The sequence below is a fragment of the Bombus pyrosoma genome, linkage group LG7 (assembly GCF_014825855.1).
Source record: "Bombus pyrosoma isolate SC7728 linkage group LG7, ASM1482585v1, whole genome shotgun sequence".
Lineage (NCBI taxonomy): Eukaryota > Metazoa > Arthropoda > Insecta > Hymenoptera > Apidae > Bombus > Bombus pyrosoma.
Window position 1 is genome coordinate 10,229,476 of NC_057776.1, and position 23,012 is coordinate 10,252,487.

Sequence of the window (23,012 nt, forward strand, 5' to 3'; positions counted from 1 at the left end):
AAATGAGCAATAATAGTTAATAAGATGAGAGGACTTTAAAGTAAATGGATAATCGCGGTATTAAATGATTTTCGAGAATATGACTTCCTTTATTTAACCTGTTAACCAGCAGAGACGAGTCATCTCGTCGCTCCGATTTCACATCTCTCGAACATAATAATTTCCTTATTTATAAGACCTCATTTAGATATCCTGCTTTTACAAGGACTAATATTACCTTAAATTACAATTAACTTGTGTTTATTATCTTTTAATTCTAGAGTTATAGGAGCTTTTGATTAAGGAATGACACGGTTGAAAGGTTGAGAGTGAGGCGTTTGAATTAACCGTAGTTAAAGTTTCAAAATATTTTCGTCCTATTACGAAGTCTCGTTTCTCGTATTCCGAATCGTTCGAAGAGCGTGAAAACTAACCGAGCCAATGGCGAATTATTCGAAAGGCTTATCCTTGGATGCGGTTGGCATACCGGGCGCATCAGAAAACCGCAAGCCGTCCGAGGGAGGAATTTCTTGAAAATTGACGCGATCTTGCCGAAGATCCTTGAGCGTAGAATAGAGAAAAACCGCGACCCTATAATCGTTACGCTAGGAATGTTAATTCCATCGCGTTCTCCCGAACGGAGAAAGAAAATAATCAGGGTCGATTGAGAAATGTCGCCGCGTCGCTTCGATGTTTCTAATCACCGTTCTTATTCTTCGTTTAAGCGTCAGCTGGATCGTTATTTCTCTCGCGTTCTATTTTAGATCCACTGACTTTTCGCAACAAGCAGTGAACTTTTAAATTCACGATCTTAAAAAGTAACGTGGAAAAATGCAGCAAATCGGGAGAAATTCTTGTTGCCGCTTTTTCAATTTCGCTCTATTTCCGCTGTTCCCCGTGACATTCGATTATATTTTAACGTTGGTTTAAGCCAGAACCGAAGACAGCGTGACGAAAGTTTCAATGGCACGCGAGAGAATAGTTTTCGCAGCGTCGTCACGCTGCCGTAAATGCGGTGCAACTCCGTTTAGGTGATCTCCATTTATTTGAACGAAATTTTAAGTAGAGTCCGATTAAATAAACTTCTACCATTGAAACTTCTATTGTAGGAACGAAAAGTCATAATTGTTCCCCGACAAGTTCATATAAACGGAGTTATATGAACTAAATACGTAACGCAAAATCAGTATATCGCCAGCCTACCCTTCGTGTATCCAACTTCGTGTCTCTTAGCAAACGTGTTTCCTTTAAGAATAATTTTCCCTGTCGTTGCTCGTGACCGACAGGACAGTGGCGAATAGTAGTCGATAAAACGTACCACATTTCCCTCTTAACGTCAATAGAGAATCGTGTTAAGAGTTATATCCTAGAGACCTGCTTGACTTATTTTTCATCTTTATTTTCGTGTTGCGAGAAGAAAGTTTACGCGTGAATACTATCCAGCAGCTATTAACCGGTAACTAGCGGTCCTAAATCCGAGCGACACTTTCTATTTCGGTGCACGTTACGAGCACAGAGCTCGCTGACAACCGCACGAACGTCATCTCGTTTGAAAGTGGCCACGTGGACGGAAGGGCTTCCGTGTCTAACTGCTTAAGAACAAGGACCAGTGAAAAAGGGTATACGTGAAAACGAGTTTTCTCGCGCATCGATTTCCTGGGTACGTGCTTCGAGGAGAATCCGTCGACCCAATTCTCCACGATGTCAACAACCACGGTTATTTTCAAGTGGCTCTATTCTCCATTAAAAAAAAAAAAGAAGACGATTTATTTTCGAGCCTGTTTGTTCTTGATCGAACGTTCGCGTTTGAAACGTTTTGTCAGGTGATATGAATTTCGTGTTTTCGTAGTTTGTGGTTTCTTCCATGACGATGATGGAAATTGAAAATAACATTTGCGAAATTAGGAAGAACTATCGATCTCGTCTCGGTAAGCGCGAAAGATCTCTTTTTCACATCGGGAAAGTGTTACTTCTTCTAAATAATGATTTCCTCTTCGTAACTCTGTAAACACGAGGAATTTGCTTTTCATCTCACTGTGAGTATTACTTCTACTAAAGAAAAAAAAAAAAAAGAAAAAAAATAGCTTCGTAGGAACGTAAATGCTAGATTCTGTTTGCCACGAATGAGTCACTTTGCCGGAGCGATTCGCATGCGTGAGTTCTGCGCAACGATCCAAGGAAAGCGAAATTGTTGACGCGACGCGTCTAGTGCTGGCACAAATCTTCTCTCTTCCTTTCTATTCGAGTTTCCGTCGAGCATTATGCAACCAATCCCCAAACGGGGTTTGCACTACCAAACATCCGTGGCATGTTGTCGCTGGTACATTCCTAACACCCGGTATGGCGTACAGCTTTTAAGCTTTGCTCGTCGCAAAGCCCGCGAACGCGCTTCGCCAAAATTCGGGCGGAATACCTCCTCGCGACCGTTCTAATTGTCCATCTAAAATCGTTTGCCCGTTTGCTATAATTAACTTTGCGCCTCGATGAGGAACTCGTGAAAAAGTCGGTTGCCTTGTCTGTCTTGCTGTCTGTCCGTCTTCTATGTCGTAGCCAAGTCGGTTGAAATTAAGAAGAATTATGACAGAGTGTGGTCGATGAGCGTGAAGCCGTTTTCGAACGATGTGCACTTTACTTATCAGTTCCGCGCGGTCGTCTTCGTGAAAGACGTATAAATACGTCGAGATCGTTCCAGGATGGCGTTCGTTTAATCACTGGCAGCCGCTTGTTGGCAGAACTTGAGCTTATTAAGCTCTGGCCACGCCTGAACGTTACGGATCAAACTGGGGAACACGGTTTAATAAGGATGGTATTAATACACAGCCTATTTTCTGGCGCGAAATATCATTCTAATGCTTCGTCCCAAGCCTTTTGCAATGACGACTGTATCGCGACAACCAACGGAACCAGTTTGCTCGGTGAATCTGGTTCCTAAATAAAGTTGGATCCGCCGATTCCAGGTGTTTTCGAACTGACGAACTCGTTATCTTCTTATTTTTATCGCTATCGTTTCGTCCGTGCCGCTCGAAGATAGAGCACTTGTTCCTGTTATACGGAATATTTCGATAAGTATTGCCGGGCCGAGATTAAAAGCCTGCTCGATCGATTCAAGACCTCGACGAAATCGCCTCGAGCGCAAGATGATAGCAGGATCTCGGTTCTAATTTCGCCTTTTAAGCTTTCGACGCGTTTACGCCTGCGTAATCAACTCTCGCTGCTCATCGAACGAATAAAACCAAAGAAGCTGTTTTGATCTGAAACACGACGGCGGAACAAAGAGCAACCAAAAGTGGGGGAAATGAGAAGCGAAAAGAGGCAAGCGAATGGCAAGAGAGGGAGAAAGAGAGAGAGAGAGAGAGAGAAAGAGAGAGAGAGAGTGAGGATGGAGGATCACCGTTTAATTCTTCAGCGGAGAAAGAGCAGCGGCGGTGTATTACGAGGCTTGCTTGAAATAATGAGCAGCGAGGAGTCAGCGAATTTTCGAGAGAGCTCAATCAACCGGCATAATATCGCTACATGCGCGCCATTAGCCCACCGCTGGAATATTAATTACTTGTTCGGCTAGCGTGCCCTTATCTCCTCCCTTTCGCCGGTCATTATCTTCTTACCTTTTTCTCCTCTTCTCTTCCGTTAGACACGATTGACATAATTATTAAACGAACCCGACGTGCCTGACCCGTTCATTCAAGTCCAGCAACTACTTACTCTTCCTTCCAAGTAATTGAATATCCAACCGATCTCGATGACTGTCTTGGTTCTGTGTCTTCCAAAATCTTCCGGGGACTGACGATCTTCTTTCGAATTACGTATGCGTCACGTGATCCGTGTTTGGACGCGAAAAATAAAAAGATGGAAAAGTTTGATCTGCGGTATGAGAAACTCTCGTAGATGACGAACGAATTACTTGAAACAATTAATTAGGAAAAAAAGAGAAAATGATTGAAACAGTCGATAGCGGGAATAACGCTTGCCAACTTAGTACGACTAGCAACTTTACAAGTAGCCTATAACAATTAAAGCGTAACAACGTTCTTTGTACGTAGCAATGATTGTAAATCAACATGGCGGCAACGCAGTCAACATAAGTAGAAATTCCAGTGAAAATCGAGGCAGGAATTCTGCGACGTCCTGACGTGTTTAGGAAAAATGCGGTTCCATTGGATACCGGTTCTCGCAGGATCCTGGGTGGTTCATAACCACCAAGACAAAGAAACTGTACTCGATAGGACGTATTGTCGCGACAATTATAACGGGAGGTCGTTTATTTCTGTTATTTGCTTTGGGCGTAGCGGACCGCTTGTCGTTACCTCCCACGATTTTGTTTACGCCACGAGGCCATTGTTGGGATTATACGCGCGTGACAAACGAGCCAGCCAGCTCCACGGTACGTCTCGCGTCCCTGTTCGCCTAGTCAAACCGCCCAGTTTAAAATTACTGCACACCTTCGGAAAATTCTCGTACGGTCTTGCTGGCGATTAGGAGATACAAGGTACTTGGTGTTGCTATTAGGAGAAACAAGTTCGGGATACGCACGGGAAGAAATTTCCTTATCGATCTTTAAGCGACGATAAATATGCCGTAAATTTAAATGTCGCGGTACTGGATTTTGGATTTAAATCGTATCTACAAGGTTTTACTTGAATTTCTAATCTAATTGGTCTAGTTGCTGGTTCTTTGATAAGTTGGAAAACTTTGACCACGTAAAGGAATTTTCTTTCGTTGCAAGTAAGAATGTTCGATAGCTTCGAATAGTAATCGCATATCGGAGTTGATGGGAAATTAAATTGGAATTTGTAGAAGTTTCCATAAGTCACGGGTAATGAAAATGGATTTGCCGGAAACGGTATATATTTTACGATATATTTGCGGTAATTAGCACCGAAACGCTTGGCTTATCCACTTCGTAGATCGCGATACGACCGCGGTAATCGTTTTTTTTCTTTCTTTATCCAGTTCGCTAGATGGAAATAAATTTCCTCGAACGATTGGCTACGGATAAACGTCGATTCATCGTTTGCACTCGCGAACCTACGAATTCATTGACTAATTGGGTCGCGTGAATCAGCGAATTGTTCTTGTTGCAATTCTATCTGGTAATTCGCTAATAATACCTCTATCGAAGCTATTAAAAAGCCAGTCACTCATCTTGATCTTTATTTTCGACCAAAGTATTTCCGACCTAATACTTTTGGCTTAATGGAATCTTTTGAGACGAATTAAAAGTATGCTTTTCCCCACAAAGGCATTCTCGGCACCAAAGCCAAACTCCATTCCAATCCCAATATCCTCCACAATACCCTTAAAATCTAGCCACAATCGTGGCCTTCCACCTCACAATAAGCCCCTCTATATGTAGCCAAACCGAGCTGTCCGAAAAATGATCAAAAGCGTGATCGAGGCAACACGTTGAAAATTTCCGCAGGTCCTTTCATCGTGTCGGGACGAGCGTGGATAAATAAACGTTCGGTTGTCCGCGGCTTCCTTTCGAGAGATCCGCGTGGGGCGAGACCGGTCAAAGGAGGTGATCGTTCGCGTGGACGGAAAAGAGGAGACGGCGATCCGGCCACAAGATGAACGGAGTTTGCCTGCGATGCAACAATACGCTTAATGAACCCCGCCCGGCTTATTACCGGCATATCTCATGCTCCGTTCCTCGTTTCCCTCTTCTCGCTCCTCATTGTTCGATCCACGAGGAGGATCCAGGGAAGTTCGTCACGGTGAATCAGCCGTGGCTGGTAATAATCGCGCTAACGAGCGGCTTTCGCGAATTCGTCGGCAAATCTTGCATGGCTTTCGTCGGCCCAAACTATCCTTCCCTTCGGTTACGTCATAGCGTGTATCGATCACGTTCGATCACTTTCGCGATTTTCGTCGAGCTTTTAAAATCGCGATACCGCAAATCGTTTTATAACGGTTAGAAAGCGACGATTGATCGAGTAAGAGCGAGTGACGAGAAGCTAGGCGCGAATGGGGATACGAGTGGGTCTGTGAATGGGAAGTAGAGTGGCTGAGAGTGCTTGTGAATTTTTCACGTTGCAAGTGCAGATCGGTAGATCGTTGAAAAGAGGTCCGCTTGGAAAATATCTCGTACGAACATGACAGAGACCTGTGAGGAAAACGTGATAAGTATATATTCGTTGATTTTCTGATTTTAATATATTCTCGATTCTTCGCACAACCTAATACTTGTAATTATCATCGGGAGTAGGAAGCGCACGTAGTAATTCAAACGCAGTTAAGGTTATTTTCTTTCTTTCGCATGTTGCAGAGTAAATCTTAACGATGCCCGAGAATTTTATGCCGATTACAAGCTTCGCGCGAACGGCTTAGCACGAACGCAAATGAAACGAGAAGATTTTTATTTGCCGCATTGCGAAAGATCGCGCGAGTCGGTTTGGAGGAACTCGTTCCGCGCAACCGATGTGAGTTAATGCTTAATTAAGAGGTTCTTACCATTGCGAGCCCCGCGCGGGTACATCGATTACAAAGCGGTCCAGACAACCGGCAAAAAAATTAATTCTTTAATTATAATTTAATTATTGCTCCCGGTCTGGTGTGTGCGCACTGTACGCAATTACCAGCGGGCACCCTAATTCAAATTCGGAGCGGTTTATAACCCATTGCCCCGTTTGACGTATCAATCTTCGTAATTTAATTTTCTCCGCTGCTTTCGCTTAATTTACAGGAGCATCAATTACACTGCTCCTTGAATGATTATTCATGCTTGCCGTGATTTCTGTTTTATTTCTCCTCCATGAGACGAACGTCCCCTGGTTCGTGAAGTTTTATTTTTTACTTCGAGGCAAAAATGACATTTCGAGATGTTCTTGCGATTCTTGATGTTCAAACACGTTCAACGTAGACAAATATCACCGTTCAAACAATTCTTGATCATATTTATTATTTATTAATTAACTGTGAAAAATCTGTACCCTTTGATATCGAAACTCTTGCTTCTAAATTACCTCTTTCAAATATTGGAACCCCGAAGCATAACACCCTTTTGTAACGAATAATCCTGATAGGACAGAAAGCCGCAGACGAGCCACGTTGGTAGAGGAAAACGGCAAAAAGAAAAAGCACAAGGTGCTTAAAGAACGAGAGGGGAGGCGACGCGAAACTGTGTCAAGCAAGCGAAGAGACTTTCGCCGGGTGAGGATGAGCAGGCGCGTTTTATTTCGTCACGGATGAAGAACGATTCGGGGGCCGTGGTCGCGGCCTAGTGCCAAGACCGAGCGGGATCGTTATTCCGCTTATGCGAACGCAGCCCTCTCGCTCTGTCGTTCGCTCGACAGAATTCCGAGTTCGGCTCGCCGACAGACGCGAGACGGTGTCTGTCCGCTGCTTCCCTTCGATCAGCATTTTAACGGCCAAATTATTGAAATAAACTGCGTTGTACATATATCGCGCCTATTTGTAACAGGAAGCTCAATCAGCTGATTTCGAATATCCCGTCGCGCCTGTCGACCGCGTTTCTCCTCTCGGCCAGCACCAATCTGTCTGGACGGAGCGTATACAAAAGTTTCCGGACAAATACATCGTTCCGGCTTACGTAATATTTTTCTGCTCGATTATTTTCGTACAGCACGCCTACGAAATTTCACTGTTAAATCCTAGATCGTTCCCTGTACGAGTTAAAACAAAACCTACAAAACAATTGGCAAAGCTAGATGAAATCTCTCGGCTCGTCTTTGACTCATGCCGTGTACACGCGGAAATCGTAGAGAAGCTAATCTGAATCAGTTAGGAGGATGCGCGATGAAGTTATGGCTCGCCTAGGGGAATAATCGTAAAACGCTTGGTGTCTGCAGGGACGGGCGTCCGTTTCATGCCCGAGAAGATGCAGATGTGCGTGTGTCAGGGCCGGTGTATCCGACTCGACGGGAAATATAACTTCGAACTATCAAAACGTCGGCCCTTAGGTATTTTCCAAGACACTCGAGTGAATCGAAAACAGTATTCTGTTATTTAATACATTTTATCGCGGCACTTGCAGAATCTTGTATTATTCATCGACCATAATGTTCCAGCGAGACAATTTTCGAACACACCATTTTATTACTGTCAATGTCCATAAAAGATAACGTTACTCGTTTAGGTCTCGTTATGTGCTTAAGGTGCTTACTCGTGCTATATAATTTCTTACCAGATATACGTATCTGCTAATCGCGATAGCCGTGTCCCATTACAGCGTTAATCAAGTTTCAAAGTGTTTTATATAGCGCACGTAATACACATATAAAAATTTTCTACGGCAGGTATTCAAATATTTTCGTGAGTCACCGTAGGTACGTAACTTTCAAGTCACACAGCATCGTAGAGGGTGTTAAACTCAGAAACGAGCCGTTGCACCAACAATAAAGACCAGTAACGGAAAAAATATAGACGAAAGTAGACAAACACGAAGGGAAGATAAAGTTGGTCGAGGCGGCCCTGATGCCGGTCCGCTGCACCCGACCGCATTACGCATGCAACCTGCGCGTTATTATGCATGAAACGAGCTAATAAAATTTTTTCGCGTTCGCCCTGGTGCAGCGGGTAGTAGACAGGTTAGCGTTGTTTCCAGAGGCCCGTTTTCCGACTTCTTTATTTCCACGTGCAGGCTCGTTTCAACGAGTTTCCGTCGCCGATTTTTCGCCCGCGTCTCGGCTCGGCTCGGCTCGGCTCGCGTGGGCTCGTTTATTCCCCATTATCTTCTTGCAATGCTCTCGCGCCCGTTTTTCGTCGAATCTTGGCGAGCACTTTTGAAACGAGTTTCTCCTGGATCCGGTACGCGACCGCTCATGTGAGAAAAATACCAGCTGGAACACTGCGCCTGTCGTTAACGTTATTTCAGCGAGGGTGACGATCGATGATTGCACCTATCCGGTACACTGTTTGCATATTCTGAACATAGGGTGGCAGAGTTTATTGGTACAGACGAGGGCGTATCGAATGATTCGATATCGAGTCGGATACAGGTTGTTGTGAATGAAGATTTGTGCAAATGTGAAGCGATGTACTCGTGTTCTTATTTCCTTCGCCGTTTTTAGTCTTTGTAAGCCGTATTAACTTGGAAAGTTTTCGAAAGTTCTAGAGTTAGCTGTGAAGTTTGAAATTCTACGCGAGCAAGTAGAAATGTTCCGTACTTGATCAGACATAGATCGATAGCTTGGTCTGCGAAGTTTCGTGGCGTCCGCGCCAAGATTATCTTATATACAATTTCCACGCGATCTGTATAACATTCGCAAGAAACTTACATGTGTTTTCAACGCCAGTATGTAGTTAAAATCCCAAAAATAAAAGTTCTGCAATCTTCGGTGAACATCTCCCCAGCGACGATCGACGAAAGTTCGTCGGTAACGAGTTGTTGTTCGGCCAGTTCTTTTTCAAACTTCTCCTTGACTTTTAAGTCTATTTTATCATTGCACCGAAAATTCTTGTATTTTTCTTTTCTTTTTTTTTTTTTTTTCTTCTTGTTCGTCTTCCTCGAAATTTCTTCGAACTGTTCTCGACCAAACAAAACGTTCGTTCCTTCGGGAAGGACATCTAACGCAAACAGAGGCGGCGAATTCTTTGGTAAACTCGCGATCAACGCGTTTACGATTACGATTGCCGCTCTTCTCGCGATTCCAGCCGAGGATTGGTTGCGTCATCGGGTTCCGTTTAGACCGTAAAGACGTTTTATGCGAAAAGTCCGCAGCACAATGGCGTGGTCGACTGGTTTTAAAGGCTCTTGGCTTTCTCTCCCACCTTTTCTGTCTTTGATAGGGGTATACGTTCGTTTTACTCGTGGCAGCTTCGCGGTCCTGGACACAATGGAGCAATTATAACGAGCAGACGAATACCGGGTAAACGAGGCGTAGTAATGAATTCGGTGTAGCTGCAATAAAAGCGTTTGGTGGCCTGTTCGCAAAACGTTCGCCCTGGCCACGCTCTGCTGCTTGCATAAATCTGCTCTGTGCCGACGTAAATGTTAAATAATTCCGCGCTAACGCGGATATCTCTCTTTTTCTCTCGTCTGACCTCCGATCAGTGAATCGATGTAATTCGTTTAGTGGTTTAATGGTTTTCCAATAGTCGAGCGCATATAAGAGCGAGGAAATAAATGGAAGCAACTCTCGATTCCAGCCATGGAAACGTCTTCAGCATGATTCCACGTTATCTGTATACTATTATTTATTCGAGCAATTTTCTGTGGCGCTTGGTTGGCCGAGCTTTAGCTGCCAGTGCCAAATTTCGTCCTATCATTTGCTCCACTCTTCGTTTCTGTCTTGACGGTGTGGAAACCGTGACTGATGTACTGTTACACTTGCGAGAAACAAGTCGCGTTGTCCGTACGACTGTTCTCAGGAAAATTCCCCAGCTCTGCCACTTTTTTTTTTGTTACCGTGGCTCGCCTTAGGCAGTTACGAAGAAGTTGGGTCGTCTAAGCCCCATTTATAATTTTATAAGAGAGAAGTGAGTCGGTGAACACAGCGCGTAACGAGCGCGTATGGAAACACGTCAAAAACATTTATTATGCATGTTGGCAAATGAATCGAGCGAAGGGAAAAAAGAAAAGACACGCGTGCAAGAGGAGGTTCTTTCCTTTTCTTTCTTTTTCTTCTTTTGAAACGCGCTTTCTCGTTACAAATGGGGTAATTTAGAGCGCAAACAAGCGCGCATTCTTCCCGCCGTATCTCATCGTTTCATTATGGCCGTTTAAGAGGAGAGGGTAGTCAAACGGTCCTGGATACACAGCGCTGCTCGCACTTCATTCCGCTGCGGTTAATTTATGCGAGAATCGTTCACGTGATCGCTGAAAGGCGTTTCCTTCCTGGCTGTTTATCCGCCGACGAACGGAAGCTTGGTAACTTTCTAAGCGATTGCAAAGACAATGGTGTCTGCTGAAGCGAAAGCGTGGCTGTGACGAGACGAGAATTCGCGATTAGCTACGTCTTAAAGCTTGCTACTTGGAAACGAAAATTAGTCGAAAGTATAGAGAATTTTAGTGTCTACTTAATAAATCCTCTTTTGTATGTTTTGTTTCCGTCAAAACAGATAGAACGAATTGCAATTCAGATATTAGCTTTCGCTGGTATCACAGTTAGAAATTTCAACGTGAAATTTGCTATTTTACCGCATAACGTTGTTCTTGAACTACTCCATTGAGCCAGTCGGAATTGTGCATATTAATACACTACTATTCAGACGCGGTTGCTCAATGGGTTCTGTGTACCAGATGTGGCCAGCTTCAAAGTACGAGCTCGCAATCTATCATAACGGCGTGAAGTGATTCACCTTCATTAATTTCAAACGGACAGTGGTCACTGTGATGAACGTCCAGCCGTTCGGTCAAACTCTTCGCTGTCTCCGATGATGAGAAACGACTGTGTGAACTTTCATATACATAACGTTCCAGTTTGACAAAACGACATCACCAGCCTTCATTCTTTCTTCCTCTTTCACTATTTTTAATCCGTTTTCAACACAAAATTAACATCTATCTCCGTAGGTCTCCACTTGATCCTGTCGCGAACTTTCGCTATAAACAATCTTCCATCAATGTACGTATATTCGCAAACGTAATATTCACGTAAAGCGCTGCTCAATTCCACGTTATTCAACAACTTCCAGACAATACTACTCGGCTTTCTCTCGGTTCGAACCATCAAACCGCGATAGCAGCGCGGAGATAGTATCGAGAGTCGCGCGATATCTTCATAGAAGAGAGAGCGAGGTACGTAGCGTCGGCGTTATGATTCACGGGAGCCGTAAATCAGTAGCCGAGATCTGCGATCGCCTTGCGCGGATAACGCGCCCAGTTGGATGCGATTTCACGCGCAATGTCGGTTCACGTTGCGTGGAATCTCGCGCGGAATGTAGCTTTTCTTTTTGTCAGCGCGATAGCCTCGCCCAGAAAACGTCGCCTCGCGCGTCGTTTATTTCGCGATCGTCGATTGTATCGTCCACCGGATGCAACCCCATCTTTCTATTTTACGCGATTTCGCGCAACCGATGAAAGAATCGCTGATAATCGTATCGTATACTTTACGTATTTACAGCCGACTAAATTTCTATCGACCTTCAGCTTGTTCCAATAGCTCTCGATTCATAGAGGCCGTAAGCAAGCTGAATGTTTTAGATTAGTGGAAACGCGAGCAGTAAAGAGAATACGCACGTGGAACGTGGCGCGAGATATCCCTGGTCGCGCCCTCGAAGGATTCCTTGGATGGTTCGATGAGCGTGCACGTGCACGGTTGGGTCGCGTGGGCGTAGTGCCGTAATAGCGGCCTGCACGTGACGGAGTTAGATAAACAGGAGGTCGAAGGCTCGCGGTAACCGATGGAAACGGTATTAACTGCTGAGGTCGTTTCCCATGGCCCTCTCGGCGGCTACGTGTGCCGTACAGTGGTTCGTTCGTAGCGCAATTACCACTCGCACCACGAGGAAATCCGGAGCATGCCGGCTAAACCCACGGAGCTACCGGCTACGTGATTCTTCCCACATGGAAATCGTGCACGCTTCGTTCGTTTCTAAGTACCGTGTTTAATGGGATAAAGCATTTTGTTGGATGTTACGGATATAACGAATGATTCTGCGTTTGCAAGATGACTTGGATTTTCCATAGTTTTACGTGAAATTTCAAATATCACACGGTAAGCTTTAGAGATTATGTAAATAAAGAAAGAGATCTTAGTTAAAGCGCCGCTCTTGAAGATATTACTTCAGGTATTATTCCCGTTTCTTGCGTGTTTATTTAAGCTGTTGTTTTCCTTTTTTCCTTTTTTTCTTTTTTTCTTTTGTGCGTTTGTGACTCGCTTCCGAGGCATTAAATTACGGGACTCGATTCACGTCCATGACCCGCTTTAATCGACCGGTAAGTAAATTAATTGAAAGTAAGTGGTCGCGTATCCTCGTAACATCAAAGTCCGTGACAGGCTACATGCGACGCAACGACAAATTTTCTCCACGCGCGAAGTCCGTTGTACAATATTGCAATGAAATAAAAAGTTGCAGGTTCACGGCACGCGAATTTACATAATTTAAAAGTCGAATTTTTGAGTCGCTCGTGAATTCGATATTGCGAGCCGATCGTGTTTCTTTCACGAAGTGGAGGAACAGGCCGGACTCTCGATTAATTTCACGAGAACGCGATGGTGCTTGCCATCGATACCATTTACACAATTTTATCGGGTTTGTGAGTCGTCGTGAGTCACGCTCACGCGAAAAACAGAGGAAGAGAATTTTCAGAAAGAAAAAGAAAAACAATGGTGCAACGTTTCACGTGTTAGTTCAGGTCTGACTACGCACTGGATGTTTCCACTGTGCGTTTGTTCGACGATTAACATCGTAGAGGTAATCCTCTAAACACCTATAGACGTAACTCCCGAAAGTTTCGAACGACGATAACTCATCGGAATAGATGCAAATGGTGGAAACAAAATTTTGGAATTGAATAATTTGCAGCTTTTAAAGTTTTTAATCCCCGAACAGGCTCGAACTCTTGTCGAAGCATAGTCGCGATGTGATTACGTCGCTAACGTAAATCACGACTAGCTCGTTTTCGATGGATGTTTTTTTCTGTGAGGTTTCTGCATGGTTGATGTACCTTAATTAATTCGATTTTACGATGCTAGTTCGTTCGTAATGCGTATCGTTATGCAAATGAGAGGCAAAGCGGATGATGATGCGCGCACAGGCCGCAAATGCCCCAAAGGAAGAGACAAGCCCGCGGCTATACACGGCGTGCATTCCATGTAAATCGAAGCAGCGAAAAACACATAAAATTACGTAATTGGTAATCATTACGTTGATGTTTATAAATGCAGGCATTCGTGAAATTATACGGGTCGCGTTAAAGGTTCCGGGCGTAGCGTTTAAACTTGCCAATCACTTTAATTAGATGTCACGCGCACGTAAAACGCGCGCTCGCGTAATTACGGCCTTCCAACCGATTCTTATCGACGCGGGCATTTTTCATCAACCATTCTCTCTTGCGCTTTTCCTTCCTTGTTAATTTGTCACTACCTCGCGATCGATATTCGATAACGTGTTCTTACCGACACGATATCAATATGTATTATTGAATATTCGAAACGCGATGCTTTATTCTGTCAACCAAAGTGTAATCTTCGATCGGGAATAATAAATGAACAGCGTTACGTGTACGTGTTCGTAAGAACAAATTTCTCGATCATTTGTCTAATCGTTATCTAAACTTTCTCAAAACTTGGAAACGTTAATTGGCAGGAGATTACTCGCCGATTGAAAATTGGTCTGGATCTTGACTAACCGAGTCTCGTAATCGCGGAAACATAAAACCGTACTCCCGATACGAAGAGAACGCGATCGACGCGCCCATTAAGACTTCGAATGCCTGTGATTTCCTCGAACTTAAGCGACTCGTCGAATCGGCGAGACGTACACTCCACGAGCGAACAGATAACTCGTGTTTCCTTTGGAAAAACGTGTACCTGACAAATCAAGGAGAGCTCGGCGCGTTTCGAAAAGCGTTAAGGACAGATAAGAGGCTCGTCTCGAAATCTCAAGCGTGGAAAAACGATGCGCGAGCTATTCGCCTCGTAAATAACGCGGTTCGCGAGGCTCGTTCATCAATTCGACAGCCACCTAACAAATCCGTGAAAAGGAGAGAACCTGAAAAACCAGAACGCTCGAGTCGAGCACGAATATTCCGGCCCCATTAATTGAACGTTCCACCCATTCCCGGAATGGCGCTCGTTAATTTGCGCGAGATAAACACCTGGAGATCCACGGAAGCATGTGCACCGCCGGCGTGGACGTGTTCGCCAAGCCACGTCCGGGAAGAATGGGGTGTGTTAATGATAGCTGCATGCGCTCCACGTTGCAACTTAGACGCACTGTTTTACTGCCTCTTAGTTCGATCGTTTTTCAATCTGGTTTCCAAGATCTGATTTATTTCGAATGATTGGTTTCGAATACTTAAAAAATACCGACAATACTAGTTACGTACAGATTATTTTCAAAATGCTGTTTCAAATTTTTTCTTTCGATCAGCAGATAACATCAACGTGAGAAAATCGCGAAATATGAATTTATTATATTTTTCTTGTGCGATCTTCGGACGTAAAAATACCTGCTGCAACAATAATGGTCGCTACAGGGTGTGTAACGATCGAGCCGACGCACGTGCGTCGAGTCGTGTTTACTTTGTAAACTCGTTGTCTCGAGAAGCATCCCGTGTTTCGCGTTGTCGGCCGTATCGATCGCTCGATCCGTTCCGTGGAATCGATTGTTCGCGAGTTTTCTTGCCGGTTACGAGGAAAGGCCAGGATAGCCAGAGGTATCCATGGCACGACCGTTTCTTTCCAATCGCTTTCCAAGTGGCCTGGCTCGTTCGAGGAAATTATCGAGCATCGTTCGGACGCGGCACCGACCGGAAATGGGTCAGAGGATCGACGTAATTTCACGGCTATGCGATTCACTTCGGTCCCGATGTCGCTCATTATTGTTTTATCACGGTCTTCTTAACGATGGAAACGCGTTTTTTGCCGGGGAATCTCGACGGAGCAGACGAGACTGATCAACACGAGATACTGTTACGTAGGATAAATCGATCGTCGAGAATCCATCCATCTTCTATACGATAATTCGCCGAAAGCGAACTTTGCCAGACAACAGATCCCATATTTATTTTCATAGTAAAGTATTAGGTCGTTCGAAAAGTTTCTTTCGTTTTATAAGGAAATAATAAGGAAATAATGGGTGCACTACATTTTCCGTTTTATATCTATTTCGTTCTATCAAAATAAAGATCACGATGTTCGACAGATTAGGTTTCATGTTTGTATAAACATGCATCGTTGTAAAAGACGTGTCTGTAAAAGAGAGACACTTTCCGGACAACCTATTACATACATGGCCAGCATCGTTCCATCCTATGACAGATTCGTCGAAACTGACAGTGTGAATTATTGAGATATGTATAATTTTCTGTGCTAGACTAGATTAGCCGCGTAGTAGTGACACACGTAGGTGAGTATGAGTGTATGAAAGTATGTGTGTACACAGCGTCTCGAAAAACAGATGAATGTAACTGTTCCGTTTTCAGTGTGGTATAGAAGATGGTGAGACAAAGAGAATGCCGAGACGCGTGCAAATGTATATCGACGAAGATCCTGGAAATCACTTATTAAATAAATCTAAAACTATTTTAATATGAATTCTAAGTGTAACCGCAGTGTTCCTTTACTTTTATTTCAGAAATTAGGATCCACAATTAGTAATAATTCTAATTTAAAAACTAAACGAACGATGATTCCCAGGATGCAGTTTCCTCAGATACGCTGAAGCACGACGATCGCAAAGAATGACCGAATTGCAACATCGTTCCCGTAATTTGTTGCTGGCGTTATCGTGCCTATCGCAATCACGGCATAATCGACATAGTTCGGGATCCAGTCGCGGGAGAGCAACAATCACGTGAAAGCGCAAACATTACTTTTTATTGTGATACGCGTTAAACGGCATTGCATAGTCGGTCAGGTATTGTACGCGGCTAAGACGGAACGAGCGCCATTAAAATACCAGGTTAATATCGCGCGGACCGGTATACCGGCAGCAATCTGCGTACACGCGCAAGGTGTGTCGCGATATTACTCGACTGCATCGTGAAATCGTCGTACGAATAGTACACTCGTAATCGGTTGAATGACTACCGTTACGTAACCGCCCTGTCGAATACAGGGTGTCTGGAAATTGAAATTGCACGATGCACGAGTAGATTACATTGAGACGCGGGATTGGTTTGAGCGGATAAGAGGAATAGAAGCATTGTGCATTCAGAAAGAACGACGCGGAGCTTTGGAAGGTAAATAAGCGACAAATAATAACGCTTCTTTCGTTATTCATGCATGACAAACTTGGACCGTATTTTCTCAGAAAATGAAACGCTTTAACTTTAGCAAATATCAAATGGTTTCTATTATCATCGCGTTAATTATCATGTACCTCGATCTTCCCTTCGAAAGTTAACAACGTGTATTGTACGGTTCGACGTCTTTTCCGTTCCACTAATAAAACTAATAATAAAAATAAATAATAAAACTCGAAATCCAACGTAAACCCGATCTTGAAGACTCACAAACCGACATTCTGGCCATCAAGGACATTTGGAAGAACGGTGGGAAAACTCGTAATTTTACGGTGTGCTCGCGTCTCATTCTGTCGCGATGGCAACCGGTCATCGAGTTATTTCATGGAAACGGGGATCATCCTCTTCACGAGTATTACTTTTATCGTTCGTTACGTCAGCTCTCGGTATTTAAAATTTGCACGATCTTCGACATTGAAGTTATTGCCTGTTGCAAATGGTCGTAAATCGTAATTTGCGTCCAATTTGTGCACGTATCTTTCAAACACGGTCTTTTTTATCTGAAAATCCGCGCATTTGTATATTATATTCCTTATATTTCTCGGAATCGAAGGTTGCGGTGACAAATAACGCGACGAATCGATGATACTGCAGTCTGTATTCAGTGTTCGTTGGTTCTCGATGACAGTCAACCGCGCTTTCATGCTTGGCACATACCTTTTTCTTCGATAAAATTAATTGGAAGCATCAAATGCACGAAAAGAAGCATTTTATAAGCCTCAATGTCAAAGCATAATTGAAAAAAACGATTCTTCGACAATCTGTTTCTCGATGGTAGAAAATAAAATCTCGATCTATAGATCGATCCCCGCCAGTCAGTCAAAAGCACTTGGCAGACACCGAAACTGTTTCACGAAACAGCAACGTTGGATCGCTATCAGTTGTTATATAATCGCGTAAACAGGATAACTTTCCGGGTAGACATAGTGAGAGGCGAGCATTGACAGGGATCCGATAATATTTGGAGAGATCTCGTAATCGACGAAATTACACGGTCATCGTGCGTGGGCGCCGGCCAGTGGTCTCCAAACAAACCGTACACGCCACCTATGGCGAATCCTCGGGATTATTTTTTCAAACGAATCACGATCGAGCGAAGGAACGCGGCTCCAACGCCTGGCAAATGTTACCGTGCTCCGCCCGATTACATCATTCCCTTGTCTTTCGCGATTGCGTCGATTGTTTTTGCAACGAACCAGCCACCTTGCCCTCGGCCGTTGTTTATGCCAGTTTATGGTTAGCCGGCATCGATTCGAGATCTATTTCCTATCTTTTAAATGCTTCCACCTATTTTGCGCGCGCGGAATAGACACTTCGATCGTTCTCGAGAGTAAGCACGTTTCGTCAACGACAAAATCCTGCTTTTCGAATCTCACTCCGTCTACTCGCGGATATTTATGAAAATCGAGGCATCAGACTTCGCGTGCTTGCCATAAAAACAAATATACAAAAGTCGGAATGTGCGCGTAGAAGTACGGTGACTCGATCGAAGAAATGTGTTAGGAGTTGAGTAGGAGATCGCGAACAAAAATAGAGTAATCGCGGTACAGGTGGTGGAGAGCAATGGGGTAGAAGTAGCAAAAATGAAGTCAAATGAAGTTGTTGATGCTCGTGGAGAAACGCGGTGTTGGCTTATTAACGAGCACCGCGCCACTTGTACCGACGACGCCTTTAACGAGCTTGTACGAACAGCTAAAATCGCCGATATTTAACACCTCGTCCGATCGAACACGCTAACGCGTGGAAACGATGTTATCGGTTTGCCGATGCGAACGGCGATTCCGCGATTTCTGGTTCGTTGATTAAAGCGACATCGGAATTAATGTAGTCTCGTTGCCGTGCAACGCGAGGACGACGCGTTCTCGGGCTCGCGGACACGCGCAGATCGTAGATAAACGCGGCGATCTTTAAAGCACGTTGCGCGTATCCTTCGTGCTCGTTTCGTTCGCGTTTCTGCGACACGATCGACGAGCATTTCCACTTAACACGGATCGAGAATCGGTATACCGTAGGAGAGCAGCGAGGCGCGTAATTTCGACCAACTATGGATGGGGGTTTTCGTTATAAAAGCTCGCATGGAACGACCAAAAATGCGTAATTTCGCGGAGTACATAAATCGAAGGACGGAGGGTCCGAGCGATGCCGGTCGGTGGGCTGCAACAAAAATCGCCCGAGGCGGCTTTGTAATAACGCGCGATGGTTATATTTTAATCTTTGACGCCTCCTTTTAAATTATTATCCGGCAATTAAAAATCCTCCGTGCGACCTGTCGCGCGAACGCACACGGCAACACGGACACGAGGCCGCTGGCCTCCCCACGAGTTAAAACGCAATCGCCACGTCTTTATGCATATTCAAATTCCAGGCCGAGGATCCTGCGTGGCATGGCGAGAAGAGACGATTCGGGACTCGGGGATGGGAGACTCTTTTAATTTTCCGCCACACCTTCGTGGACGATCCGGATCTGCCCGTGGCGAGCTTACGAAATCGAAAATCACTGTCGGTGCCTGTCGCCTGGCCGTTCGATCGAACCTCTCTTTGTAGCAGTCTTGAGAGGGAGGGGGGAGGATACCTCCTCTCTTTTAATAACTATACTTTGCGATTCGTTAAGCTGCTTCGTTACAGTGCGCGTTTAAAAGAGCGATCGCGCGCAGCCGACGGGAAGACGAAGACGACGTTAGCGTGGCTTTAGGGAGATCGACGAGGACGACGAGGAGAGAAAAAGATCGGTTTAACGGCGCGGAAGCTAGTTATCTCTCGAGACGAAATATTCCCGTGGCCCTGTGGGAAGCGACCGCATCGATCGGCCACGCTCTCCCGCGATTCATCGTTCGAACGAAGGAACGGAGAGAGGATCGATCGATCGCTGGATCGGCAATTTCGAACGTCCCAGTCATCCGGAGGATCCGGCGACCGACTTTGTCGAAGAGGTTTCTCTGTCTCCCGACTGCTGTCGTGCCGTTACGAGCGACAAAGGCGATTTACGATCATATTCCCAGTTAATTATAGCGATTGCCGATTCGTTACGACGGCGACCACCGCGGTAGCGCGATGTCGCGACTCGCTGCTCGCCTCTCTCGCCACTCGCTCTGATCAAAGTGGCCTATTTTACGACCGACCCTCCTTCCTTTCAGTCTACCACTATATTCAATGCGACGTAGGAATTACTTCGCGCACGATGTGATCGTCGAATTGGTCCAAGTATCAAGGCCGTCCAAGGTCAATTTCAAGAACCTTCGCGTCGCAGCTGTAGCGCGATAGAACATAATTCTTCTTGCCAAATACTCGTGAATTTTAGAAACGTCGCGAGCGTGTTCTATTAAATCTCAGATGTTAAACGCGAAGTGGCGGAGGAAGCGTAGGAAAAGAACCCGGTTCGATCTGGAAGCAAGCGACACGAAATTGACTATAAATGATATCGTCTGGTCGCTGGTGGAATGGCCTCTCCTGCTCTCTCTCTCTCCTCCCTAAATTAACGATCACGTCTGAATCGCGGGGAGGTTCTCCGAGCATCGTACGTATATATTTATTCCCGTGTAGGGCGATCGTCGCTCATTGGCTCGGGCCCCTCTCGCGAGAGATATCGGCATCGGCGTGCCGGTTTCCACGGGTGTCCAGTATACTTCTTTCTCGCGCACAATAAGATATTTATCGTCCGCGTGGATGGAAGTCCGAGGCCATGGCCCGAGTCCCCCGAAGTCACCATTGTATCTACCGGGAGTGATGTATGGCCGTGGAATTGGTAGGAATTGAAACTTGTTACCGCCGCGAAGAGGAGATACCGGCGAGATTTAAGTCCTGTCCTTGTGCCGCCGCCGTCCAGATAACAGCCCCCTTTTGCGAGCCCGCAATTGCTGCCCGCCAGGAGCACCGGCTGCTGAGCCGATTCCGAGTTCTCCGCCTTCGCCGAGCCGCGTCGATTTTGCCCTCGCCAGGATCGAAAAGTCTACCATACGATAGGGGTGATGTGCAAAAGGTTCAGTCCAGTCCGGGAAAATCGTCGAGAGTAGTACAGTGTATCTAGAAAGTGCATAGCCACGTTATTTTTCTTTTTTTTTTTATCGTTTATCAGTGGTTCTGTCGTGTGGATACTAAGTACGCGTATAGAGCTTTATATCGTTAAAAAATTCGCTCATCGGTAAACTTTCCTCTATCGTGAAATAGTTTGCACGTTTTCGCGCTGTTTCAAGTTACAGGTAGCTACAGCGGAGAATCACGCGGGTTTCGTGTTCGCCATTAAATCGGAAGGGCAGAGATAGTCGATAGCTCGGTATCTGGCAAAGTTTAGACGTCGAACGGACCCCTAGGTTGGACATCGTATCCTACTGCCATGTCGGTATGCACGGTGCAAAAACGCGCAGCCGGAAGTGGCGAGATTATCGTGGAATCGATAGAGCCGCGGGAGTGGAGGCGGGTAACGATATCGACTCGGCGGTTCGGGATAGATCGGGCTCGGCAAAAGTCGCGCGATAAGCGAAACGTGACCGGTTGACAGAGATAATTGCTACGTAAGCCGGTTGATTCCTATCCAAAATCGTTTCTCTCTTCGCGGCGGAAATAAAATCCGATTGTACACCGCGGAACGGAATAGAGGGTGGAAAGGGGATCCTGACAATTTATTAAGACGATCAGCGCCGATAAGCGGGCCCATTCAATGGTCCCGCAGATCCTGCTCGATTTTCTTTTTCGTCCGCTTCGATTCCAAGGATTCGATAACGATCCCTATGCCCCTTCTCTTCTTCTTTTCTCCTTTCCTCTCGTTCACTCTAGGTCCTCGATGCTTCTCGAGTGGCTCGCGGCATTAAGGTCGAACCGAAGGAAATTTGTACGACCGGTCGCCGTTATAGACTCGAAACGAGATCCTTTCTCCCCTCTACTCACCCTTCTCGCTCGCTTTTTCCCCCTTTTTTCGATCTTCGACGACCGTGGCTCCGGCTCACGGATAAAGATGGCTGTCCCGTTATCGAGCATCTGGATCACGACGGGAAATTAACATCGTAATTCGTGGCGCGTTTTGTCGGGATAATGGGTTAATCCGCGTGACAGCCCGTCCAGGTTGCCACGCTTGTCAGGGGGCCGATGTTTCCATTTTTATTCGCGTGTTGTCTTTATGCGCGTAAAAATTCTCCAATACCTGTCTAGAAACAAACAGAGTTTCTGCTCTGTATCTTCTAGCAATAACTAGAAAAATACCTTTTCTCTTTTTTTTCTCCTTTGATTTAGTGTTCTTTTTAATATCATCGAGTTTAGAATGTTAGAGGGATTCTTTGAAATGGCACCAGTCCAATCCAAGCAGTCGAGTAAAAAATTTAATTTCGTTTCGAAACTAACGAAATAAATATCAAACGGAGTCATTCGACGAATGTGGCTCTTTCTCTTCTCGCGCTGGAGAAAAACGTAATTGGCCGCTGGTTCGTTCGTTACACCATCGTCGTTCCTTTATCTACGGTACAATCGTTGTTCCACAATTCGTACAAAAAAAAAAAAAAAACGATTCTACTACGCTGTATTCCTTTCAGTTAGTTATGAAAGTTGAACACCCATACGTTACTAATTTAAATAATAATTTATACGAATCAACCTCGGCCAGAGACATCACCGGTGGGCGTGACGAGATTGTAATAAACATCCTCGTAAAAATCTCCGTCTCTAATCCGATTACCGGAACGCTTCGCCGCATTTCAAGAATAATCGAAATACACGTGATAGGAGACAAAACCGATCGACGATACATTTTATAGCGTAAATTTTCCATAGGGAAGTATCCCGCATCGCAGCTACGTGACACAACCAGTTACATGTGTCTTTGATTTTTAATCGAGAAATCTTAAACGACGTTAGCGAATATGCGAATAGTAATTAAACAAGCGCCTGTTTTATATCCAAATATTTATATCTTTCCCTTTTAATCGAAACCAATTCTACATATTAGTTCGTTGGAATTTATATATTTCTTCCCAATATGGCAAAGGTGAAAAGTCACGTACATTTCGCCTGTATCGTGACTGAAAAGTAATACGAAAAATTTGTTGCGCAAGAAGATTACAAAAATACGTTTTAAAAAGTCTCTCTGTCCTTTCTTTCGTTCCCAGTAATTTTCGTTTTAAAAGAAACGCGACGGTAATATTACACGTTCGTAAGCTACAGGAATCTCTGACCT

At 44.9% G+C, this 23,012-nt stretch overlaps 1 protein-coding gene across 1 annotated transcript in view; it reads left to right on the top strand.

Annotated features, from left to right (window-relative positions):
• The first annotated feature begins 6,301 nt into the window (after positions 1–6,301).
• The window catches only part of LOC122569837 (myocardin-related transcription factor B-like), a 184,474-nt gene continuing 167,763 nt past the window's right edge, over positions 6,302–23,012 (top strand). The window contains 1 exon segment of the mRNA XM_043731464.1: positions 6,302–6,398. Coding sequence (XP_043587399.1) covers positions 6,318–6,398 — 81 coding nt within the window. The 5' untranslated portion in view covers positions 6,302–6,317.